A 25,340-nucleotide genomic window follows, 5' to 3' on the forward strand; every position below is an offset into this window, starting at 1 on the left:
AATTAAAAATGAATCTTAATGAAGAATGCAATGGGAGAGGGAGTAGGGGATGGGATGGTTTGCTGGCGGGAGGGTGGTTATGGGGGGGAAGAACTGCTATAATCCAAAAGATGTACCTATGAAATTTATGTTTATTAAATGAAAGTTTTCTATAAAAAACTGTATGGCTAATATTACATGAGCCTATTTGCAAACTTTTTTTTAAAGATGTATTTATTTATTTGAAAGGCAGAGTTACAGAGAGGCAGAGGCAGAGGAAAAGAGGTCTTCATCTGCTGGTTCACTCCCCAAATGTCTTCAACAGCCAGAGCTGGGCCAATCCAAAGCCAGGAGCCAGGAGCCAGGAGCCAGGAGCCAGGAGCTTCTTTTAGGTTTCCCGTGTGGGTACAGGGGCCCGAACACCTGGGCCATCTTCCACTGCTCTCCCAGGCCATAGCAGAGAGCTGGATTGGAAGTGGGACAGCTGAGACTAGAATTGGCACCCATATGGGATGCTGGCACTGCAGGCAGGTGCTTTATCCACTATGCCACAGCACCAGCTCCCACCCAAATTTACCAGAATTTGTTTGTACAGGCATCCTCAAAAAAAAAAAAAAATGTGGGGGTGGAGATACTAGAAAACACGATGGCTTTTACACAAACAAGTCAGCTTTGTCAAAATAATTTATAAAATAATTAGTAAGATTCTGGACACTGTGCAAAATAAAAATCCCAGAGAAGATCTGGTTGAATTTTACTAAATAAAACTCCTGTTTGTCACTGTTTTCTTGTACTTCAATTATCATCAAGTTATTTAGATAACCAGAATCAAAGTACCCCTCCCCATAACAGAAGTTTTGCAAGTAGCAAAGCTCCTGCTCACTATGGAAGCGTAAAAGCCAAACACACCTTCACATCACATATCTGATGGCTAGAGGTTGGCCACTTGACTAATCATACTGTACCACTCAGGGCTTCAAAGTTAGAGAGTTGGGTTAAGGACCTAACTAGAATTAATCACAATAACACAAGCAGACAGGCGGCTAGCAATGATAGTGTATCATGATAAATTCATCTACTCATTCAACACTTAATTTCTGAACATCTACCTATGCCTATTATTTATCCACGCATTCAACAGTTTTAATAAAAATCTACTTGGCCTTTACTCTGGGACTGGTAAAGAAGACGGTAAAAGTGGCAATATCTTAACCAGACCCTTTTAGTGTTCCTTTCTGTCTTCCTAGGTCCTTGCCATTTCCAGAACTTAGCTATTAATTCTGTGGTCCAAAATCCATTCAGTGAATTATTTCCTACTTAATTGATTAAAAATGTTTCCATACTAGTTATCAAGATTTATTAGACACTTCCTTGTGTTCTTCTTACTCTTAATGATTAAAGTTTTATGGCACTTATATCATTTGGCAGCTCAGAAAAATCTAGGATATATACTTTTTGGGCCCTAGAATAAACTCCTAACCATTATGTCCAGCTGAAAAGCAATGACTAAGGTTACCAGGGGAGCGTGGTTCAGGCCTGGGCAGGGATCCAGGACTCAGAAGAGCCAGTTCCAAGCCCTGTACACTCGATTCCATGCAAAGTCCTTCCCTCTTGTTTTGGAACCGTAACAACATATTTATAATTTGCACTATCATTTTGCATATATAAATCAGGGGTATGCTATCACAATTTGCCTTCAATTTTTACATCTTCTGTAGCTTGATGGAAAATTTGTTTGTTTTGAACCATTTGTACACCATCACTTGACCATAATGGAATAAAAGAAAAACAATTGGAAGATGTCAAATCATTAGATTCCCCAGTACAAATAACCATTTACATTTATATTTTGAAAAGGATTATTCCAGTACCTTTGAATATCATTTTAGAGACAGAGCTGTTATAGAAACAAATCAGGAGAACTCTTAAGTAGAACTCCACAAATATTATATAAAACTAAAAAAAAAAAAAATGTTTGTGCAATGAGTCAAGAATAGAGAGGGTGCAGAAAGTAATCAAGATTGCTTTCTTCATTTCCTCATCTTCTTTCTCCCACATGACTACATGCACAGAACAAAGTATTTAAAAATAACTGGATTTCATCAAAGAGTTAAGCACAGAAGCCATAGTACCCAGCAAAACAAGACAAGGGCCCATAAACATATAACATAAGTAGAAAGCATGACACACCTCTTTGGTAATGAATTTCTATGAACTACATACTTACACCTTGATGTCAGTCTGAGATTTGATCTTATGCTAATAGTTTATGTCTCCTGCTATCAATTTCCAAGCTTATAAAAATGCAAATCTGGAGGTCTCCTCTGAAAGGCATTGATTCTGTAGGCCTATGCCATAGTACACACTCAACTGGCTAGATCAGGTTAAGTGCCTGCTTCCCGGAGTGGGCTGCCCTAACCATCCCAACACTCTACTCTCACTTTCACCCTCTAACATAGCACCTTTATGCATTTTCTTCCCTATACTTTACACTGCCTGACTTCCTAAAAGTTATTTTGTTTACTTGTGTATCCATTTCCTCTCCCCACTGGAATATAAACTGTATGACATTAACAAAATGAGAACAAAAAGATAACTGCTGGGTCTGGTTAAACCAAACTTCCAATAAGTTTTTGTTGAAATGATTTTAATAATGCAAATGGCTCCTAGAATGCAGAATTTAAAATAGTAAGTCTCTTCCCTAGACAGAGAAGGAACTTCCCTTAGACGGTAGGCTTGGGCTTATTAAAATTGCATCAGGAAGTGTATGAGGAATTCAAGATAGAAAGAACTTAAGGAGGTATACAGGACATGTGCAAGAAATTCTGGTTTCACATAGTGGATTCATTCACTAACCAAAACAAATTCAGTACTTTTCTATTCTACTTGTGATACAGAAGTGAACAAATAATTTATCATGTTAGCAGAGGAGACACAATTCAAACATAAACATATAAAACCGAAAAATATGTTACAAATACAATCAGTGAAGATTGGAGGGGTGGAGAAAGCACTAAAGATTGGCATCTCCTTTGCCTCATCTTCTGTTCCCACATAAATATAAGCATGGCACAAAAGATTTTAAAATAACTAAACTTCACCAAAGATTAACTGGAAAAGGTACTCTAAATCAAATGCTATCTAGATCATACATACAATACAATATCATGAAAACATTAACTTTCCCCAAAAGCAATCTACAGATTGAGTGACAAATACATCAAAATCCAGTAAATGCTCTTTATGGAATTTGGCTTTTCAGAAAAACTACATAAAAAAACAAGATTTAGAAAAATATATTTTTAAAAAAGAACAAAGGCATAAGAATATTTAATTATAATGCTTTAAAAATTAATATCTATATGTGTGACCCTTCCTCTCTCTGACACTCTGCCTTTCAAATAAATAAGTAAATCTTAAAAAAAAATACAAAAATTAAAGTGGGAGAAAAATAAAAAGTACATAATCAGTATCCAAAATGAAAAGCTATCTCATTTAAATAAAAAATCAATAGCAAAATGAATAAAGGATGTTAACAGGTAAACAGATACACACACACACACACACACATCAAACTCCAAAGTGCAAACCAAAACAACGATACAGCTTTTCACATTCATTAGCAAAGACCAAAGAGCCTGATAATGTCAAGTGCCAGACGGAATGTAGGAAAAATTCAACTCAAATATGTGGGGGCAATTTGGAAGAATCTATTAAAATAAAAAGGCATGTAATTCTATTAAATATTATATATTAATTATATTTCTATTAAATCTATTAAAATAAAAGGCACACATATCCAATTATATTATACTTAATATAATTTCTATCCCAGCAATTCTGCTTTGTGGTATTGATCCTAAAGGATCACTTACAACTATGTCCAGAGAGATATATGTAAAGTGTTCATTGCTATATAGTTTATAATAAAAAATATATAAGCAAACTAAGTCTTTTAAGAGAAAAATGTCTAAGTAAGCTGTGCATTTATACAGTGCATGCCAGTAAAAGAAAAAAGCTAGATCCATATAGAATACTGGCAGATCTCCAAGAATTGATTACAAATGACAAAAAGCAATTTCAGAACAATGTATCTGGACTTACACCAATACTATATTTAATGGCTTCTAAGAAGAGATACACTGTATACAATGTCCCCTTTTCTGTGGTTTCACTGTCTGTGGTTTCAGTTACTCAGGTTCAAACATGGACCAAAAATATTAAATGGAAAATTCCAAAAATAAACAAACCATGAAGGTTGGGAGTCTGTCACAGCAGTTAAAGCAGTATTTGGGACACCCACATCCCATGTCAGAGTGTCTGGGTTTGAGTCCCAGATCCTCTACTTCTAATACAGTTTCCTGTTGATGCATACCCTAGGAAGCAACAGACGATGGCTTCAAGTACTTGGATTACCATCAGTTACATGGAAGATCCAGACTGGGTTCTGAGCTTCTGGCTTCAGTCTGGCCCAGCACTGACCCACCTCTCTCTCTCTCTCTCTCTCTCTCTCTCTTTCTGTCTCTCACTACCTCTCTCTCTCTCTCTCTCTTGTCACCTTTCAAGTAAAATGAAAATAAATTTAAAACAAGCCATAAGTTTTAAACTGCATATTGTTCTGAGGAATGATGAAATCTCACACCATTCCACTCCGACCTGCCTGGGACCTGAATCATCCCTTTGTCCCTCACATCACATCCACACTCTATGCACTACCCACCTGCTAATTACCTAGTAGCCACCCTAGCTATCAGATCAACTGTCATGGTATCACAGTACTTGTGCTTAAGTAACCCCTATTTTACTTAATAATGGCTAAAGTACAAAAATAGTGACGTTTCCCTTAAGTGTTATCTCACATGTTCACTAGAAGGATAAACAGAGTACAGTGCAATGTTTTGAAACTGAATAAAAAAATCACATAATTTTTATTACCAGATATTGCCTGATTGTTATATTTTATTATTAGCTATTGTTAATATCTTACTGTGCATAATTTATAAGCTAAACTGTATCATAGGTGTATGTATAGCAGAAAACACTGTAGGACTTGGCACTATTTGTAATTCCATCATCCACTCGTATTTAATGTTTCTTCTTATGCCTACGATCTAAAGTTCAAGAACGTCCAATCCCACTGTTCTTTAGCTGACTCTCAGTTTCAGCGGCTGCTTCATTGTTCTTCACGTTTCTCTCTTGTGACATGCTCTCAGCAGGGACTGCACAGCCAGGCAAACACAGCATCCTCCCAGGGATGTTTGCCAGGTGCTTTCCTGAAGAAATATCGCCTGCCAAGTGTCACTCTCGCGTTACTCCTCTTCTGCACAGGCAGGTAATCAAATCTGCAATCTAAAACTCATTGAGGGCAGGCTCACACCTGAATAATTAGAAAAATCTTGTTGCTTAAGCATGTGGGACACACGGAACATGGTTATCACAATGAAAGAAGGCAAAGGCAGAGAATCTTCCAGTCAAAGTACAAAGGAAATCCAAAGGAAACAACAGGAACATTTATGGGAAAATGGCAGGGAAATTGAACTTACTTTGTTTTTCCTTCTATAGTTCCTTGGATTTCAGAATATTCTGTTACTGGGAATCTAGCCACATATTAAGGCAATCTGTTTTTGAATCGTTATTAAAAAGAAGACAGTGATTTTATTGGACCATCATTTTTTTCCTTCTCTTACTACATATCTTGTGTGGTTATCACAAGATATATAATATCTTGTGTTAAGTCTTAGTTCCTATGTCTTTGGGCAGAAGAGTATATCAGTTATTTTAAATGAATTTTTCCCTGTCTTTGATGCTCAGTCCATAAGTATGTTGTTGCCACAGAAGAAAATACTTGGGTTTGCATTACTTGAATACTTCAAAACTGAAATTGATAAGTTACATTATGTGTGATAAATTACATTTTTATTTCTGAATAAAATTAGAAATGAACTAAAGATTTGAACTACTTAAAGGATGAAAATAATGATAGTTCTTAGAAGCACAGTGAACCCTTTTGTGTTTGAGGCATCCAAACTTCAAGTGTTCATTAGATTTTTCTCCTGAAATCCTGCTCTTCTTTCCTGTGCTTCATAAATTTATCTTATTAGGGATGTCATAAAACAGCAGGGTTAAAGTGTCATTATGTCTGTGTTCATTATGAATCCCATAGCATTTCTAGTGAGGAAAAAAATAGTCTCAAAAATACTCGCCGGCACCATGGCTTACTAGGCTAATCCTCCGCCTTGCGGCGCCAGCACACCGGGTTCTAGTCCTGGTCGGGGCGCCGGATTCTGTCCTGGTTGCCCCTCTTCCAGGCCAGCTCTCTGCTGTGGCCAGGGAGTGCAGTGGAGGATGGCCCAAGTGCTTGGGTCCTGCATCCCATGGGAGACCAGGATAAGTACCTGGCTCCTGCCATCGGATCAGCACGGTGCACCGTCTGCAGCGCACCAGCCGCTGCGGCCATTGGAGGGTGAACCAACGGCAAAGGAAGACCTTTCTCTCTCTCTCTCTCTCTCTCACTGTCCACTCTGCCTGTCAAAAAAAAAAAAAATACTCAGTGGGATTGGCGCCATGGCTCACTTGGTTAATCCTCCGCCTGTGGCACCAGCATCCCATATGGGCAACAGGTTCCAGTCCCGGTTGCTCCTCTTCCAGTCCAGCTTTCTGCTGTGGCCCGGGAAGACAGTGGAGGATGGCCCAAGTGCTTGGGCCCTGCACCTGCATGGGAGACCAGGAGGAAGCACCTGGCTCCTGGCTTCGGATCAGCGCAGAGCTGGCTGTAGCAGCCATTTGGGGAGTGAACCAATGGAAGGAAGACCTTTCTCTCTGTCTCTGTGTGTCTATAACTCTACCTGTCAAATAAATTTAAAAAAAAAAAAAAACACTCAGTGTCATTTTTGTGGTTAGTATTTTACCCACTAATGATATTTTAGATACTTTTAATCATTTTAATAAGATGTCTATAAAAATTTAAAACATTATATATTGTATTTGAACTAGTTAGTGAAGAATAAGAAAAAAAAAATTAGCTTATTATGAATGTAGAGGTTCCATTAGTTAAATTTCAAAATTTTTAAAAAAGGAACTTTCAGAGATAGGTTGAGACTCAACAGTACCCATTAAACTAGCTCCTATGACATGGAAAGGAGCCCCAGAAGCAGTGGAGGACATGGGAGGGCACTTACTTGCCATGGATGTGATTGTGGTTTGCTCATACTTAAATACAGGTAGGGACACACTGACATTTTTGTTGCCAATGATCTGCAGCAGTGTTCTGCATTTATCTGTACTAAAATAACTATAAATTAATGGAATCTACAAAGAAGAAACTTTATGACTATACTGTATTTGGGAGCCTTTGTTCAGCTAGGTAAAGTTCCCATGATATAAAGTATTTGGATTTTAAAATTTATTATTATAAGGAAGAAGAATGACATTATTCTAAGCACTTAAATGACAACTTGCTTACTGAGTTTCAGAAGAAAAAAATTTAAATGAATAATTGTCACTGCATTAGCTATAATGTTAAATTGGTAAGTTGTAGCATAAAGCTTAAATCTGTATTTCTCAAATGTGAACCATAGTAGTCTAATTCTGCTTTGTATATACTGTAAGTGCTAGAAATAGGCTCAGTACTGAAGATGTATTGATACCTCTCAATAAATGCAATCTTTGATGTGCCTCAGAAAATATCTGAGTGTCTGCAAATTTGTTAATCTGTTTAGTAATGAAGAAACTTCTTGTTCTTTTAAAAAAAACATTGTGTGCTTTTCAAATATGTTTATTATTATTATTTTAATTGGCAGATAACAATAGTTATTTGTTTTTACTAAAGAAAGAAGTCAAAACAAAGAAGTCAACTGATTTTGTGCTGTCAGCTGATTTTTTCCCATGGGTCAAGTTTTCCACAGTGCTTATAGTGTAGGAAGGATCAACTTTCTGGAGAGTTTCCATCTTAACTTCCCTTATTATGTGGCTCTGAGGCCTTTCTTTATGCCTCTACCTCTCACAACTCAAGTGCTTTGGCAGCAAACACAAAGACACTTAACAACATTACATTAATGCACAGGTTTGCTGCCTTGGTCACCAGTTTTGGTGAGTGAAAACTGTCTTTACTTTTTTGTATCCTCAGTTATATACTTAAAATATTGTTTAATGTATTTTAGATATCTCTAGGTATGGCCGAAAGTTTCATAGAGTCTTTAATTTGCTAGATGCTACAAATAATGTTTTAATACTTTTGAAAATAAACTAGTTCTTACTTATGTAATTAAAAGTTTCAAACTTAGTAAATATATATCAGAGAAACAGTGTTTCTCTATCTGTGCTTTATTGAAGATGTGGCTTTGAACTTAATTCTCCAAGATAGGGAAGTTTTAAACACCAGCAAGAGAGAGGGAAGAGGGGGATTATAATGGGGCAGGTTCCCTGTCCCACTTACTCTATGTCCCAGTACAGCACCATCATCTAACATCTTGATGAGATGCTTTATGAAATATTAACAGCTATGTGATTATTAAATCATCTGTCTTCCCATAGTGAGGGGGTGGGACACAGCTGGAGGGCTATCTTTTTTTTTTTTTTTTTAATGTAGAGAGTAGTGAGCATAATATGAGCACAATGCTGTCCCTTAGAGGACATCTGGCTATATCTGCAGATGTTTTCAGTTGTTATAATTTAGCAAGTGTTTTGCACAGCTGGTAAGTTAAGGCCATGGATGCTGCTAGACATCCTTCAGTGCTCAAAACAGGCTCTGCAAAAAGGATTATCCAGGCACAGTGTCAGTATTTCTGCTACTGAGAAACCCTAGTGAAGAACAAAAGTTGCTTACAGCTGCTGCCACTTGTGTTGCTACAGTGGACCTTTCTCCTACCCTCTCTCACGCTCTGTTAGGACTCTGATTTTTTCCCTCAAAACATCCACAGTCTTCACATCAGATTTGATGCTGCCCTGTGAGAAACATCAGAAACATTTGCCCCCTCATCGGAGTCATTCTAGGACCTTCTCTGCAATAAGCTGCACAGCCAAGAAGAGAGACTGTTACTACTGCTCTCTGCAGTGTTCTCAGTCACCTGACCCTAAACCTGAGTGCCCCAAACCAGAGCTCCTGCCTTTCTGCATCCAGGCAACATGGCTGCCTTGCCTTGACTGATTTTCCCAACCCTTACATTGTGTGTTAGCCCACATATCTGCACCTCCAGTGTCTGCTCATGCTACCTCCTTGCTTCACAAGAACATTGCCAGGCCAGCTATTAACATCTCTACACAGTAAATACAATTGGTTCAACATAGGAACCAATGCCAATGTCATCGGCTGGTCAAGAAAACTGCCAGGGGGCTGGCACTATGGCGTAGCAGGTTGGCCTGCCACCTGCAGTGCCAGCATCCCATATGGACGCCCGTTCAAGACCCGGATGCTCCATTTCCAATTCAGCTCTCTGCTATGGCCTGAGAAAGCAGTGGAAGATGGCCCAAGTCCTTGGGCCTCTGCACCTGCGTGGGAGACCCAGAAGAAGCTCCTGGCTCCTGGCTTCAGATTGGCGAAGCTCTTGTAGTTACAGCCAACTGGGGAGTGAACCATCAGATGGAAGACCTCTCTCTCTCTCTCTCTCTCTCTGCCTCTCCTCTCTCTTTAAATTTGACTTTCAAATAAAATAAATAAATCTTAAAAAAAAAAAAAAGAAAACTGCCAGCTTTTATTTTGGTTTTAACCTGTGTGGTTAAACAATGACACACTGACTGAGACACTACATACCACAAATGCAGAGGAACAAGGGGGAGGCTTGCAAGTGACAACACAGGAACACTCTAATTGTGGTAATACAAACACTGAATTGCAAGTCCATACACTGGAAATTTAGCACAATAATGAAAAATGGTTCATTACAAAAAGATAAGCTTTAAAAAACCAGTGATAGCAGAGACGGAAAGAGGATGTGAAACTTTTGAGTCTCAAATAAGTCAATTATATTTTCACAATTCATAGCCTACCTGGGAATAATACAATTTAAAAAGCTTATTTTCATAGTGTTTGAATATATCGTTTCAAAACTAACATCTGCCTCTTTAAAATGTGCTTAATTTTTTTTAAAGTTATGAGAAGAAATGAGTGACTAGGAATTAAGAAAAGCTACATAGCATGAGGGTGAACATAACAGAGGCTAGTGTCAGGTTGCCTTGGTTCAAGTCTTAGCTCCTGTGATCTTGGTCAGTTCAGTTAATTTACTTGTGCCTCTTTCTCCTCAACCACAAATTACAAATAACAGCACCCACGTCCTAGTGTTGTTATGAGGATTAATCAAATTATATTTAGAAATATGCACATGGTACACAGACAACTCCATGAATTTGGTAAGTAAATAAGTAGCAACATTTAAAAAATATTGATTAAGTAGATGACCAGGCTTTTATGAATCAAAGAACATAGTTTTCATCCTCCCAGGCACAGGATCCCATGTTTCCATTCTTCTCAATAAGTAAAGTATGAAGAGCTCACCAAGATGGTCACTATGTCAGTACTGTATTGAATCTCCCTACAAGAATCACTTTATCCTAACAGAGATCAACTTCTAAAACGGCTAAAGGGAAAGAGAAAATACTAAAAAACAAATAAAAATATTATAAGTACTGTTTGCAGACTAATAGAACTGATAAAATCAACATTGGCAAATATCAAACAATGATATGACAATATTAAAACACACCACACGGAAGTTAGATCCAAAAGTCCTAAAGATACCAGTAAGATGAAAGCTTACAGTTCCTAATAATTATGAATACATGTTCAAATTTAAATTCTGCATTTCTGTAAACATGGTTCCTAAGACCAAATTTTTGATGGGAAGGCAGTCAGACACCCCTACATGAAAATGCAGCCATCTGCTTCGCAACTCATCCCTCTAATGTTTCCAAATTAATGTCAAAACTCTTCTTTTGTGAAACAAAAACAAATACCAGGGCAGATGTTTGGCCCATGAGTTAGGCTGCCGGTTGGGACACTCACATCCCATATCAGATACCTGGATTCTAGTGCCAGCTCTGCCCCAATTTTGGGTGTCTGCTAATGCGCATCCTGGGAAGAAACAGGTGATGACTTAAATAGTTGGATCCCTGCCACCCACATGAGAGACTAGGAGGGAGTTCCTGGCCCTCAGGTATGTGGGGAGTAAACCAACAGATGGGAACTCTCTGTCTTTCTATTTCTATCTATCTCAGCCTGACAAATGAGTAAAACAAATCAAAAGTTAAAAAAAATAAATTTAGAATTCCTTTATTTAAAAAGGGGGCCGGCACTGTGGCATACAGTAGGTTAATCCCATACTGGTGCCAGTTCTAGTTCTAGCTGCTCCTCTTCCAGTCCAGCTCTTTGCTATGGCCTGGGAAAGCGGTAGAAGATGGCCCAAGCACTTGCACCCTTGTACCTGCATGGGAGACACTGAAGAAGCTCCTGGCTCCTGACTTCGGATCGGCTCAGCTCTGGCCGTTGCGGCCACCTGGGGAGTGAACCAGCAGATAGAAGACCTTTCTCTCTGTCTTTTCCTCTCCCTGTTTGTAACTCTCTCAAATAAATAAATAAAATCTTAAAAAAAAAAAAAAAAAGACTACTGCAATACAGAAAGAGTTCCAAACTTAAGATAAACATGTGTGTCTCCAATTCAAGCAGAATAAAAACTAGAGTTAACGGCTTGTCTTTTGTAAGAAGGAATAAGCAATCTAAGAACTTTTGAGGGAAATTGGGCAAACAAGCGAGTATATGCAGGCAGCACTAATGGGCTGTAGTCACCAGTTCTTGAGCTGTTCTGCACTTAATGCTTGCTGTGCCTTGGGGCAAGTCAGAGTTCAGGGGTCTAAGAAAAAAGGCAAACTAAAGTGTGATGAAGCCAAGACAGAGGTGACGGATAACTGTGAATCACTGTTGTCTTTAAAACCTTAGAAGTACTAGTTTTAATGGCATTATTAGAATAAGAGTAAGCAGGAGTTACACCTTCTAAACAGCTTAAGTCAATAGGCAGCCTGACATCAAATGCAAGTCCATTTCTTTCTTTCTTTCTTTCTTTCTTTTTTTTTTTTTTTTTTTTTTGACAGGCAGAATGGGCAGTGAGAGAGAGAGAGACAGAGAAAGGTTTTCTTTGCCGTTGGTTCACCCTTCAATGGACGCCGCGGCCGGCGTGCAGATCCTAAGGCAGGAGTCAGGTGCTTATCCTGGTCTCCCATGGGGTGCAGGGCCCAAGCACTTGGGCCATCCTCCACTGCACTCCCTGGCCACAGCAGAGAGCTGGCCTGGAAGAGGGGCAACCGGGACAGAATCCGGCGCCCCGACCGGGACTAGAACCCGGTGTGCTGGTGCCGCAAGGCGGAGGATTAGCCTATTGAGCCGCAGCGCTGGCCACAAGTCCATTTCTTGTTCCTGCTCTGGCACTGTCCCTGTGTTCCCAGACCCAGCTGTACTGGGTAGGTGAGGTGCGCCCCGCTGCCAACACTGCGAAGCTGGATCAGGCATTTGGGAACTTAGTTTTCACATGAATCTCTCTTAAAGAAACATTTCATCTTCATAGAGGCAACTAACACCTAGAACTTAGCAAAAACAAAATACAAGTAATAACATGTGTTGTCACTCTTTTTTACAAGTAAGGATGCACTCAAAATATCGGGATGGGGACATGTGCAAACAAATAAGAGGTGCGCCCAATCATAAAAATGTTCCACCAACAAAGCTGGGTGCAAACATTCTACTGGTATCAGCTTAGGGGGCACACACACACATTTCTACTTGTATAGCTTCTAGTCACCTGAAACACAAGCAGGGAACTCATTTCTGAGACAACAGAACAGTTAAAAACTGGGCACACGATTAGAACAAAAACTAGGTACTGACTTAAAAAACTGGCTTAAACTATTTTAATCATAATCTCATTTTAATGTCAACAGATTAACTAGTCTTAGGAATTTAAAGAACTCTCCAATTCCTTTAGAAACGCTGGGCTCCAAAGCTATACAAGACCTTGCAGAGAAAGCAAATCTGAGTTTTATTTTGCAATTCTTTACTTCTTTTGCCACAGCACTGTCATGGACTCTTTTGATAGCATCTTCAATTTCCCTGGCTAAAGGTTTGCCGGTAGATACACAAACTCTCCTTTCAATGCAGTGACTTTAATGGATATACAAGCAGGAACTGTTGAAAGCATATACAGAGGATCTCCAGACCAGAAGTAACCTGCCCCCTCTGAGAAGTCTGTGCTCCTGGGAGACTTTCTCACCCCATACAGGTCGGGAATAGCTGCCACCTCCTTGCCCCCAGAGCACAATGCGTCATCTCCCATCACATCACAGCAGGACTGCAAAAGGAATTGGTTTGTTTTTGCCACCAGACCACAAACAGGGATTAGCACTTCATGAGACAAAAAGTTTCAAAAAGAAGAGAAAACTTATTTTGACATTGTATTATTTGAAACACAATAGACTTACCAGTCAGTGATATGTTATGACTCTCCAAGGAAAGATTAGAGTACTTTGCCATCATTTCTTCTCTGACAGGTAAACTTGTAAAAGTTGAATCTGTAAGAAAAACAATTTGTGACTATACATTCTTATTGAGACTAAGTGACTACCTAAAAATCAGTTTGTAACAGATGGAAAATACCACTGTTTAATCAGGAAAAAATAGTGATCTCAGAGTGCTTTCAGTTTTATATTCAAAATATTTAAAAATACACTTGGCAGCTAATGGTGACCAAATTTCTCATTTTTTAACCAAAAAGTCCTTAATGATTGACACCAGATGGATTTATTTATTAAAAGCTTCCATTTTCTTATTCTACAGATAAATTCAATAGTATAGGATATAAATATTTTTATTTAGTATTGTATTTTTAGTATTTTATTTTTATCTTTAGTATCTTTATAAAGCAAAATGAACTGAAGATGTTGAGAAAGGTAAGAGTGCCCGAAAGGGAAGTGAATCAAGAAGCAGAGAGGAGGTGAGGCCAGAGAGGAATCTGGAGGCCAGAGAGGAATCTGGAGGCCATAATAAAACCATGAGCAAAATGGTTTTTGCTGGGCATTGAGCTGCTCTGCTATTTGTTTTCCAGCTATGGCTACACTGTTTGATGTCTACCAACTGACTTCCTGTTTCCTGTCACTGCTCTCTCCTTTTGAAAATTTCATTAGAGAAACAAGGTTCCATTTCCAACCAAACACTCTTCCAGAATGCTTCTGACATGGCCTACTGTTCTTTCATTTTGGAGCCCAGATCCTACCACGCAAGAAAATGAGCCCAATGCAATCACTTAAGTCAGAGCAGTGGAGAAAAAAGCCTGGCTGCAGTCTTTCAGTCTTCCATCCAATTTAAAACAAGCCCAAGTCTTTTTTATTGCACATGTGAGGGGAAAAAAAGCTCTACTCAGAAAGTTATTTTTAGTGCAAGATTAGATTTCCAGTTCTTTCCTTTTCTTATATGCACGAAAAATGTAATCAAAGTTGGGGATCACTTATGTTGCTTCAGTTGCACACACGGCTTTTACAATATTGCCCAATAAAAATAAAACCGTGCCTATCAGAAACTAAGTCTCCAATAGGCTGTATTCCAAAGGTTTAATAACCTCTCATGCAGGGCCGGCGCCGCGGCTCACTAGGCTAATCCTCCGCCCAGCAGCGCCGGCACACCGGGTTCTAGTCCTGGTCGGGGCGCCGGATTCTGTCCAGGTTGCCCCTCTTCCAGGCCAGCTCTCTGCTGTGGCCAGGGAGTGCAGTGGAGGATGGCCCAGGTGCTTGGGCCCTGCACCCCATGGGAGACCAGGAAAAGCACCTGGCTCCTGGCTCCTGCCATCGGATCAGCGCGGTGCGCTGGCCGCAGCGCGCTGGCCGCGGCGGCCATTGGAGGGTGAACCAATGGCAAAGGAAGACCTTTCTCTCTGTCTCTTTCTCTCACTGTCCACTCTGCCTGTCAAAAAAAAAAAAAAAAATAACCTCTCATGCAGCTCTGGAAGCTGAAATGCAGTTGCTCATAAAATAATCCTTTAATAACATACTGAAATCATGCTACCCTCTGACAGTGGTTATACAGGAAAATACACCCTGAGCTTCTCACTGGGCTTTCAGGGATACAAGACTTTTCATCCACCTACATCTAATATTCATCCAGTCATTCAGATTCATTTTCATATCCTTACTCTCTTTTTTGCACCCACACATACACATGCACACAGCTAAAAAGGCTCTCATTCTTTTCACAATGAAAATTAATTTTTTTCCATTTGTGGGTACATTGTGATTTAGAGATTGTATTAAAGAGAAAACATCTCGGGAATACCCAGGCAAATGCCACTCATTTATGAATGGGAAACCAGGAGAGGGTGAATGGCAATTATCTCTGAACCTCGCAAAAGCATAGCTTGCTTCCTTGCTAAGGAGTTCTCATTTCTTGATCCAGCCTACCACAGAAGAGAAGTCCATCTAGAGTGTTCTGATCCACTTCTTACCCCTTGAAACAAGCCCATAACCCTTTGAATTTGTCAGTCATCATTCGCTATTATTATTATCACTACCAGTAATAACAAGAGCAGCAAAGCTACAAAAGTGTTTTCGGTTCTTCTTCTCCCTATTCACTTAAGTAAGGAATTATACAAGTATATATAATTTCAACAATCTTGTGCCAAAAGAAACATCCTTTAATTCCATTTTACACAAAATTTTAGAAGTACCTTTGTTTTGGCTGGCGCCGGGGCTCACTAGGCTAATCCTCCACCTAGCGGCACCAGCACACCGGGTTCTAGTCCCGGTCGGGGAGCCGGATTCTGTCCCGGTTGCCCCTCTTCCAGGCCAGCTCTCTGCTGTGGCCCGGGAGTGCAGTGGAGGATGGCCCAAGTGCTTGGGCTCTGCACCCCATGGGAGACCAGGAGAAGCACCTGGCTCCTGGCTTCGGATCAGTGCGGTGCGCCGACTGCAGCGCACCAGCCGCGGCGGCCATTGGAGGGTGAACCAACGGCAAAGGAAGACCTTTCTCTCTCTCTCTCTCTCTCTCTCACTGCCCACTCTGCCTGTCAAAAAAAAAAAAAAAGAAGAAGTACCTTCGCTTTGGAAAATTTTCACTGTGAGAGGCAGACATTTATTGTGTGGCTAAATGATACTCGGAAGTACCTAAGCCTTTAGAGTCTAGATTGGCCTCATTGTAGTATCTGCCACGGGATTCTGCTTGCTGCACATTCTGGAAAAGTTGTGAGTTTTTTTACATACCAAAATTATCTGAGGGCATAAAAATGGTTTTCCAGCTAATATGCAGTTTTGAGTAAACATGCTCTGAAAATTTGAAAAAAAAAAAAAAAAAAAAAAGAAGAAGTACCTTCATATAAATCACAGAAAGCACTGATTCATATATGCTTGATGCTGCATACTTGGGTCTTTGGAACTCATGTGAGAGGCCCAGATTGAGTCTGAAGTTCCTGGCTTCAACCTGGCCCAACCCCAGAGGTTGCAGGCATTTGGAGAGTAAACCAACAGAAGGAAGACCTCTCCCCCGCCCCCATCTTGCTCTGTCTCTCTGCCTTCCAAAAAGAAATGAGTAAATCAAAATTTTAAGACATGGGGCCAGCACTATGGCTCACTTGGTTAATCCTCCGCCTGAGGCGCCGGCCATATGGGTGCCAGGTTCTAGTCCCAGTTTCTCCTCTTCCAGTCCAGCTCTCTGCATTGGCCCAGGAAGGCAGCGGAGGATGGTCCAGGTGCTTGGGCCCTGCACCCACATGGGAGACCAGGAAGAAGCACCTGGCTCCTGGCTTCAGATAGGCGTAGCTCTGGCCGTAGTGGCCATCTGGGGAGTGAACCAATGGAAGGAAGACCTTTCTCTCTGTCTCTCTCTCACTCACTGTCTAACTCTATCTGTCCACTAAATAAAAAAAAAAATAAAAAATTTTTAAGACAGAAAGAAAAATAAGCTTCACAGAGAGGGGAAATCTAGGTCCTTCCAGTTTATACAAGTTTTTGTGGCCATTTCCATTTGCCAGTTCATATATTAAAAGCACAAACAGCTGTAAAATCAACAACACCTGGACCCTATCTTTACCTTCCCTTTAAAACACAAATACTGATCAGGCTCCAGTTTCAACTGAACACGTCCCAAGTGCAAAATAACACAAATAACTATGGCGATTTTTGCCTTGGAAAGTCCCTCTGAGAGGCAAGATACACAAATGCTTAGAGTGAAAAAGCAGGGCAGCCTACAGATGGTATTAAAAGAGTACAAGAGAGAAGTTCTTTGTTTAGACAAGACATTTTTTAGTCAAAAAAGTGAGACTATAAACCTTATTGCTGCCAATAGGAGGACAGCTTGGCAGAAGGCTGATTCAGCTAACGTTGGTGTTTAAAAGAAATTGGCAAGAGAAACAGGCAGATGTGGTTTGAATAGTTCCCCCTGAAAGGATTAGAACGAGTCACAAAAAGAAGTATAAAACGAAGGGGCAGGAATTTTGTGTGTCCTAGTCCAAGTTCTGCCAACAGCTTGTTACTTGGGGGTTTCAAAATGTGATACGCCCAGTTCAGTGCTTTGGCAATAAGTTTCTATCATAAACCTTCTTTCATAGGGAGAAAAGGGAGGATCAGAAAATCTGTATAAATATTGACTGATAGTGCCAAGATCATAACACTCATTCCTCAAGTTCTCACAATCACCCCTTTCTTAATCATTGCTGGAAGCTTTCCATCTGGCATTCTTTTATAGGTAGTGGCAAAGATGCCAACACAAAACAGTAACATCTAAAAATCATCCCAGAGTTTAAAACACTTTTTTTTTCCTTCTACAGGGGAGATGGGACATGAAATCTGTACACTATCATTTCTACTTGAAGCATTAAGGTAACACTTTCACATATTTAATTTGGGGGCTTCATTTAGTTGAAGTAAATAGAGAAGGAAAAAAGAGAGCAAAAAACACTAGAATATTGCCTTAGGTTTTAAGATTTGCTTTTATTTAAATCATAAAAGAAGTAACAAGTTAGTCCTCTGCTAGCAGTGCTGGCATCTCACATGCACATTGTTCCACTTCTGATCCAGCTCCCAGCTAACGCACCTGGGAAAGCAGAAGATGACCCAAGTACTTGGGCCCCTGCATCTACTTGGGAGACCTGGAAGAAGCTCCTGGTTACTGGCTTCTGCCTGGCCCAGCCCCAGTCATTGAGGCTTTGGGGAGAGAACCAATTGGATAGAAAATATCTCTCTCTCTCTCTCTCTCTTTCTCTCTCTGTATGTCTGCCTTTCAAATAAACACATAAATCTTTTTTTAAAATGAGTAAATATTCTCTAATTCCCCCCAAATCCCTTTAGTTTAAAATCTTGGAAGTGACTGAGTTTCACATATAAAAAATTTTAAAATAAGCTTATAATTAAAAATAAATATCATTCCCTCTCTTTATCTCTCATTTTTGTATAAACTGCCATGATATGCATAATTAAAACTATTTTAATCTTCATTTTAACATTCAGATGTATATTATTATAAACATGCAAAACAATTACAGAAATACTACAACTTAGGAACTGATAATATATGATGTATGCCATTTTTTTTTATTGGACAGGCAGAGTTAGACAGTGAGTGAGAAAGACAGAAAGGTCTTCCTTCTGTTGGTTCACCCCCTAAATGGTTGCTACAGCTGGTGCACTGCGCCAATCCGAAGCCAGGAGCCAGGTGCTTTTCCTGGTCTCCCACGTGGGTGCAGGCGCCCAAGCACCTGGGCCATCCTCCACTGCCCTCCCAGCCACAGCAGAGAGCTGAACTGGAAGAGGAGCAACCGGGACTAGAACCGGGCATCCATATGGGATGCTGGTGCCGCAGGCGGAGGATTAACCAAGTGAGCCACGGCGCCGGCCCCTCCTCATGGAACCAATACTATATAGTACCAAAACATCCCATGACAAATAGTAATGCATTTAAGTCAAGATATGGTTAAACCAGATTGAAAATATCTAACTACCAAATAAAATATTGCACATAAAAATGCATCTATAGTTTTATTTCTAGGTTCTAGGAATAGTGTTCTTATCCCCTGTCCATAACTGCATTAGTAGAAAGAAAACAAACCAGAATAAGGTTACTTTGAGTACTGGATATTATATTCCTGAGAAAGTTTGTTAAGAATAGAAGAAAAAAGAAACTGACAAGAAACTGTAAGTTATCCTGATGTGGTGATGTATACGTCTGCTTTCATAACTCTGAGACAGATGAAAGTCCAGATGGGAAATTGATTCAACTTTTTTAGATAGCATGAGGACACACACCACTTGGACATACACATCCCATATCAGAGTGTGTGCAGCACAGTCTTGGTTACATCCCCTTTTCCACCTTCCTGATGATGTGCACCCCATGAGGCAGCAGCTGATGCTGACATACTTGCGTCTCTGCCACCCACAGGGATGCCTCTGATTTCCAGCTCTCAGCTTCAGCCTGGCCATTGTGAGCATTTGGGGAATAAGCCATTGGGTGGAAGATCTGTCTGTCTGTATCTCTGAACTTCAAGTGAAATGAAAATAAATAAATTCATTAAATTTTAAGATAAAATAAAGTATTTGAAATAAAATGGATTTCAACGGGCAACACAAAACCCTGATGTTGCAAATCACTTCTATAAGAGTCATTAAGGTATTTAACCAGTGCACTTAGGCCAAACAAGACTCTTGTAAAAAAGCAAAAACTCAAAAGATTAGCTGGAATTCTGTTATTTATAAAGACCACAGATTTATTTTTAAAATGTTTCAGCTGCTAGGTTATTCTTTGAAAGGACTTAGATTTATACAGTGATCCTCAATTGGGAGTGATGTTTGTCCCATGGAGACCATTTGGTGATGTCTGAAGATATTTTGGTTGTCACAAATGGAGTGAGATTACAATGTGTATCTAGCAGGTCGCATTGGTTTCCATAACAAATTAAGTCAGTACCATAAGAAACTTGCACAAATGTGATGGTTTAAAACAAGAGATGTTGGGATAGGCATTTGGCACAGCAGTTAAAATGCTGCTTGGGACACCCACTTCCCACATTGGAGTTTAAGTTCCAGCTCCCCCTAAATTCCTGTTTCCTGCTGAGGTACACTCAGAGACAGCAGGCTGCAGCTCAAGTATTTGGATCCCCGAAACCTATGCGTAAGATCTGGATGGAATTCTGGGCTCCTGGTTTCAGCCTGGCCCAGCTCCAGCTGTTGTGGGCATTTGGGGAGTAAACAGATAAAAGATCTCTCTCTCTCTCTCTCCCTCTCTCTCTGCCTCTCCTCTCTCTGTGTAACTCCAACTTTCAAGCAAAATAAATAAATCTTAAAAAAATTACAATCTAGGACAAACAGCCTCAATATATATAACATTTCTATTCAAGATGATATAATCCTTTGGAAAACAGTACCTACATAAACTGAAGACCATTTCTCAGCTATTTATTTTTTAGCTTAATGCCTATGTTAACTCAAGCTTTCTCAGAAAAAGTTCAATGAAGAACAGAGTATTTTCTCCTGGAACTATCTTAGTGAACTCATAACCCATGACCCTTTAAAATACTGCTAAGTATTTCCTATGAAGGACATTCCCCCACACCACCCCAACACTGTCATTAAAACCAGGAAACTATCATGAGTGCATGAGTATCTCATCCCCACACTCCAGGTAGGTTTCCCTGTAATGGACTTTTTAGCAAAATTTCCAACTCAGAATCCTTGCCATTAGCTGCCATATCTCCAGTCTCCTTCACTCTGGGACAGCTCCACCAACTCCTAATTTTCGTGACTTTGATACTTACTGAAATCCTAGGACACTTTTATTGTAACATAATTAGATTTCAGGCAGACACCCTTGGCAAGAATACCACAGATTAATGCTGTGTTCTTATCATTGTGTTCTATCAGATGGCACACATTTTCTTTCCCTTCATGATTTGATTAAAATTGTGTCTTGCCAGGTTTCTCCCCTATAAAATTACTCTTTTTTCTTTGTGTTAATAATAATTTTATGGAAAGTGACTTTAAAGCTATGTACTCTTTTGTGCCCGTCAAACTTTCTATTAATTCATTTACGTTGGTATGTACTCATAAATTCTGTTATTATTGGTATGGTTATAATCTACCAGTACCACCATTGATTCTGAGACTCAGTTTGTTCCAGATTTGTCCAGTGGGATCCCCTTCACACTGGCTCCTCAACCCTTTTGACATGACTCATCATTCTTCAAGCACTTTACTGCTGTCTGACACAAGATATTCCATGTTTATATAATACTTTTCCATCCCAGCCCTGAAATTAGCCATTTCTCTAAGAATTCCAGCTTACTAATAGTAAAAAATCATATTGAGAATCCAAGTTGTGGATGCTAAGAATACTCATTACTACTAGGAAGCCACAGGTCCACATCAGGGAACATGTTAAGAAAATACACTTACATGTTCATAACCACACATATACAACACATATATAATGTGTATAAAATACATACATAGACATGCATATACATCATACATTATACAAAGAGACATTTACATCTACATATTGATGTATAGATACAGACACAGGTAAGGAGAGATTTGAAGTCATGAATTCACACTGATAATACAAATTGCAATTAAATATCACGGGGCACATGTTGCTTTCCCCACTATTTTTATTTTCACCTCTGTAGCGACAAGCCTGGATCCTGTCATCCTCACTAGACTTATCTTGATCTGTTCTCCAGCATATACATAACTCATCAACTGCTACTGCCACACCTGTCCATACAGAGAAGACGGCTCCACTTCCTGCACTGGTCTGCCCTCCTACCTGCTCTATCTTAATGCTTTCCTGGGAATCAGACACCACTTGTCTGGTTGACCCAGCAGCGAAGCCTTGTCCCTTTTCTCAGCTCTGAGACCCTCTGCCAAGCCACCCCTTCGCAGGAGCGCCCTCCTTGCTCTAGCACTCCACACTGGGCCACCCTCCTACCTGGATGTCAGCTGGATGAGCTTCAGGCTCTGATACCTGGAATTGGGCCCGTTCAGCTCCACCCCCCAAGTGAGAACGCCCCTTGTCCCTTGGCCATCTAACGGCGAGATGACCCTTTCAGGGACAGTTGAGAGGGAGAAGGGAAGGAGGAAAGAAAGTAACAACTGCAGGTGGCATTCAAAATTCAACAAATCTATAGCCGGCTAATTTTTAAGTTGATAATTTTGTGTGGTCCATGAATGATGTGATAAATACCCAAATGGTCCTTGGCAGAAAAAAGGTTCCCCACCCCTGCCCCAGAACTTCATAAGATGACCCCATTTGGAGATAGATAACCAAGTTAAAATGAGATCATTTCAAGTAACTTCACTGCAAACATTTTTCAAAACATACACATAATCCGCTCCCCCAATTGGTTCTCTGGAATAATAATAATGATGGTGTTTAAATACAAACAGATACATAATATTTCTCCTTCACAGAGATATTTTATATGTCATACTTAATTTCAAAGCCCTAAAAGAGTGAAGCCACGACCCTGTGCCTAACTTCATTCCAGGCCTCAGATGTCAGTATGTCCTCCAGCTCAAATCAGACATTTCAACTCATACGTTGCACTGTCAAAGTTCCAAACGTTCACAGGCATAACCAGTCACTTTCCACTATTGTATATTGTATTTAAGCTTTGTGTTTAGGAAAGCAGGTTTTGGAATCAGATTAGCTATTGCTAAATTTCCTGCTCTGCTGCTTAACCAAGTATGTGTACTTGGGCAATTACTTAACCTAAACCCCAATTTCCTCATTTGAAAGCCAGGAACAATGAAATCTAACTCAAAGAGCTATGAAATAAATAGTGCAGTCCCTGCATACATTTGTTATATAACAAACATAGTAAATATGTTACATAATTACATAATAAATCTGATAACCATTTTTATTATTGTAATTTGCTCCACAGCCTGAGGTTAACACAACACGTGTCTCCAAGTAGTTCAAAGCATCTACATAGAAAATGTCCAGCAAGCCTCAAGAAGATTCTTCATCAAACAGGAAACTGAATCTCATGGAGATTAGTGCAGAGTCAAGAGAACAAGCTGAGGTTGCCTGACAATTTGTAATTCTAGCTCAAAATTAGATACTAACTCATGCCTTTTAAACGGCACATTGTTTCATAATTTTAACTAAGAGGAGCTACAAGCACAAGACTTACACATATTTCCCCCTTTCATTCACTCTAGTTATCGATATCTTCATTTATTCCACCTACTATTATTAGTTATTAATAATACTTATTATTAATACTAATACTTATTACTAATTAATACTTATTACTAATTAATACTTATTACTAATACTAATTATTAATACTTATTAATAATACTACTTATTTTCTCTAAAGAGGTCTATCTGCTCTGGATATTAACTTAAATCTGATGCCAACAGAATCGCTATCTACCTAATAGTACAATCTCTTGTCCTATCTTTTAAGGGAGTGGGTTCCACTCTGCTTATGTTAGAATCATATGAAGCAGTTCCTGAACTTCCTAATATCTGGGCTGAATTCCAGGGTAAGTGAATCTGCTTCTGCCAACAGCACCCACGCATTTGCGTTGTTAAATCTCTCTGGTAATTCTGACACAGCCAAGGAGAATCACGATTCCAGGATCAACCCAGAATGCACTGCTTCTCAGAACTTCAAGATTGTGAAGCAAACAAATCATGAGAGCTACTCAGAGAGGGAAAATACCCTGGAGATTCTCTACAAATGGTGTAACTGAAAAGGGATAAGGGGTGTGAAACAGCCCAAACGGTTTACCTTTGAAAAGACACTGTTAAAAGAGTGAAAAGTTTATCATTTGATTATCTTTCCATCTTTATGGTATGTTACCAAAAATCTCTGTGGTATCACCTCACAACAATATATTCCTGTAAAAGGGGGAAACCTTTGTTTACAATAATGTCCTGATTTTGGTAACTGGTGGTTGATTTTTACCAGTTTGAAGGATGCCGGTGGTGTTATCCTCACTGACTGCTAATGCTAACAGATTTATTAACACAGACACTTGCATTAGAAAGTAAGCTAAAGCTTTGGAACAGTTCGACATAAAAAGTATAAACAGGTGATGCTGAAGTGGCAAATTTGCTGTTGGCTTTGGTAAGGTTTTGCACATAAATCTCTCTGTTGCTTCAGTGTCTTAAATAACAAAGCCCAAAACCATCACTACCAAAAAATAAAAATAAATAAAATGTTTTTTTTTCCCCAATGACCATAATGTGAAAATTAGACAGACACATGATCCTACTGTAAGGTGTGGGGGCTTTGTCTGATTCGTTATGACGTTTCTTCCACCCAGCTCTAAAACCCAGCCTCAAGGCCAAGTCACCTGCCTGGAAGAGGAGGAAAAGCAGTGACATTTGAGCCTTACCCTCGATTTAAGTGAAGGGAGCTGGCCTTGGAGAATGTGACCCTTAGAAATCCAGACACCCTAGCCCCGCACCCACCCACACACCCGTCGCCCTCTTCCTAGGCTAAAAACAGCCCTGCCTAACACCAACACCCCCGAACTGCCAGACGTGGTCCTTTGGAGTCGCCCCACAGAGCCCCGGGGAGCCAGAGCCGCCCAGTTCCCTCGCTCAGCAGAGGTAGCCCGAGTGCAGCCAATGGGAGGCCGCCGGCACCGCCCAGCACCCGCCCGCGCCTGCATCCCCGCGCCTCTCCCCATCGCCCCTGCCCGGGATGCCCACGGGGACCCAAGCCTCGCGCGCTCCTCCCTGCACTCCCTGCACGCTCCCCAGCCGGCCCCTGTTCCCATCACACCTGTAGGCTGGCTGTCCGCCAAGCTCGGGCGCGCTGCAAGGAGGAGGCACAAGAGGAAGTGCAGCCGGGGCGCCCGGGGACACTGAAGGCCAGTGAGGGCGCGCATGGCTCTGGCGGGTCCGCAGCCGTTCTCGTCGAGGCTGCTACCGCGGTGAGTCGCCGACGGTGTCCGGAGCCCTGGCGCACACTCGCCGGTAGTCCAGGGCCCACTGCCAGTCCCGAGGGCAGGACACGCGAGAAAAGGCGGAGTGGGAGGGGCCCAGCCGCCCTGCCCTCCTCCCCCCCCCCCCCCCAGATGCTCTCACCGCGCCCGGGGCCGGCCCAGCACTGCGCCCGGCCCTCCATCAATTATGCAGCCGCAAGCCGGCTGCGGGCGCGCCCGGATGTGTAGGGCCGCGGTGCTGGCGCATCCTCTGGGGCCTCTCGCAGGTCGGAGAGGGAGCTTGGGGTGCGACAGCTGAGCTTGACCTGAGAGAGGTTGAACCCCCACCTCGGAGACTCTCCCTGGCGTTCGTCAGAGGCCAGTGCACGAAGGAGAGGGGAGAGGACACTTTTCTGCGCCCCGGACATCATCAAGCTTCCTTTTGAAAGAGGCTCATT

General features: G+C 40.7%; 1 protein-coding gene across 1 annotated transcript in view; it reads right to left on the bottom strand.

Annotated features, from left to right (window-relative positions):
* EMB (embigin) overlaps nucleotides 1-24,989 on the bottom strand; it is a 57,237-nt gene extending 32,248 nt beyond the window's left edge. The window contains exons 1-2 of the mRNA XM_008262186.5: nucleotides 24,741-24,989; nucleotides 13,438-13,527 (exon numbers count right to left, since the gene is read on the bottom strand). Coding sequence (XP_008260408.1) covers nucleotides 13,438-13,527; nucleotides 24,741-24,846 — 196 coding nt within the window. The 5' untranslated portion in view covers nucleotides 24,847-24,989. The remainder of the gene's footprint in view (nucleotides 1-13,437; nucleotides 13,528-24,740) is intronic.
* Nucleotides 24,990-25,340: the final 351 nt, after the last annotated feature.

Source organism: Oryctolagus cuniculus, chromosome 14, assembly GCF_051225735.1.
Source record: "Oryctolagus cuniculus isolate XC-2025 breed Fujian yellow rabbit chromosome 14, ASM5122573v1, whole genome shotgun sequence".
Taxonomy (NCBI): Eukaryota; Metazoa; Chordata; class Mammalia; order Lagomorpha; family Leporidae; genus Oryctolagus; species Oryctolagus cuniculus.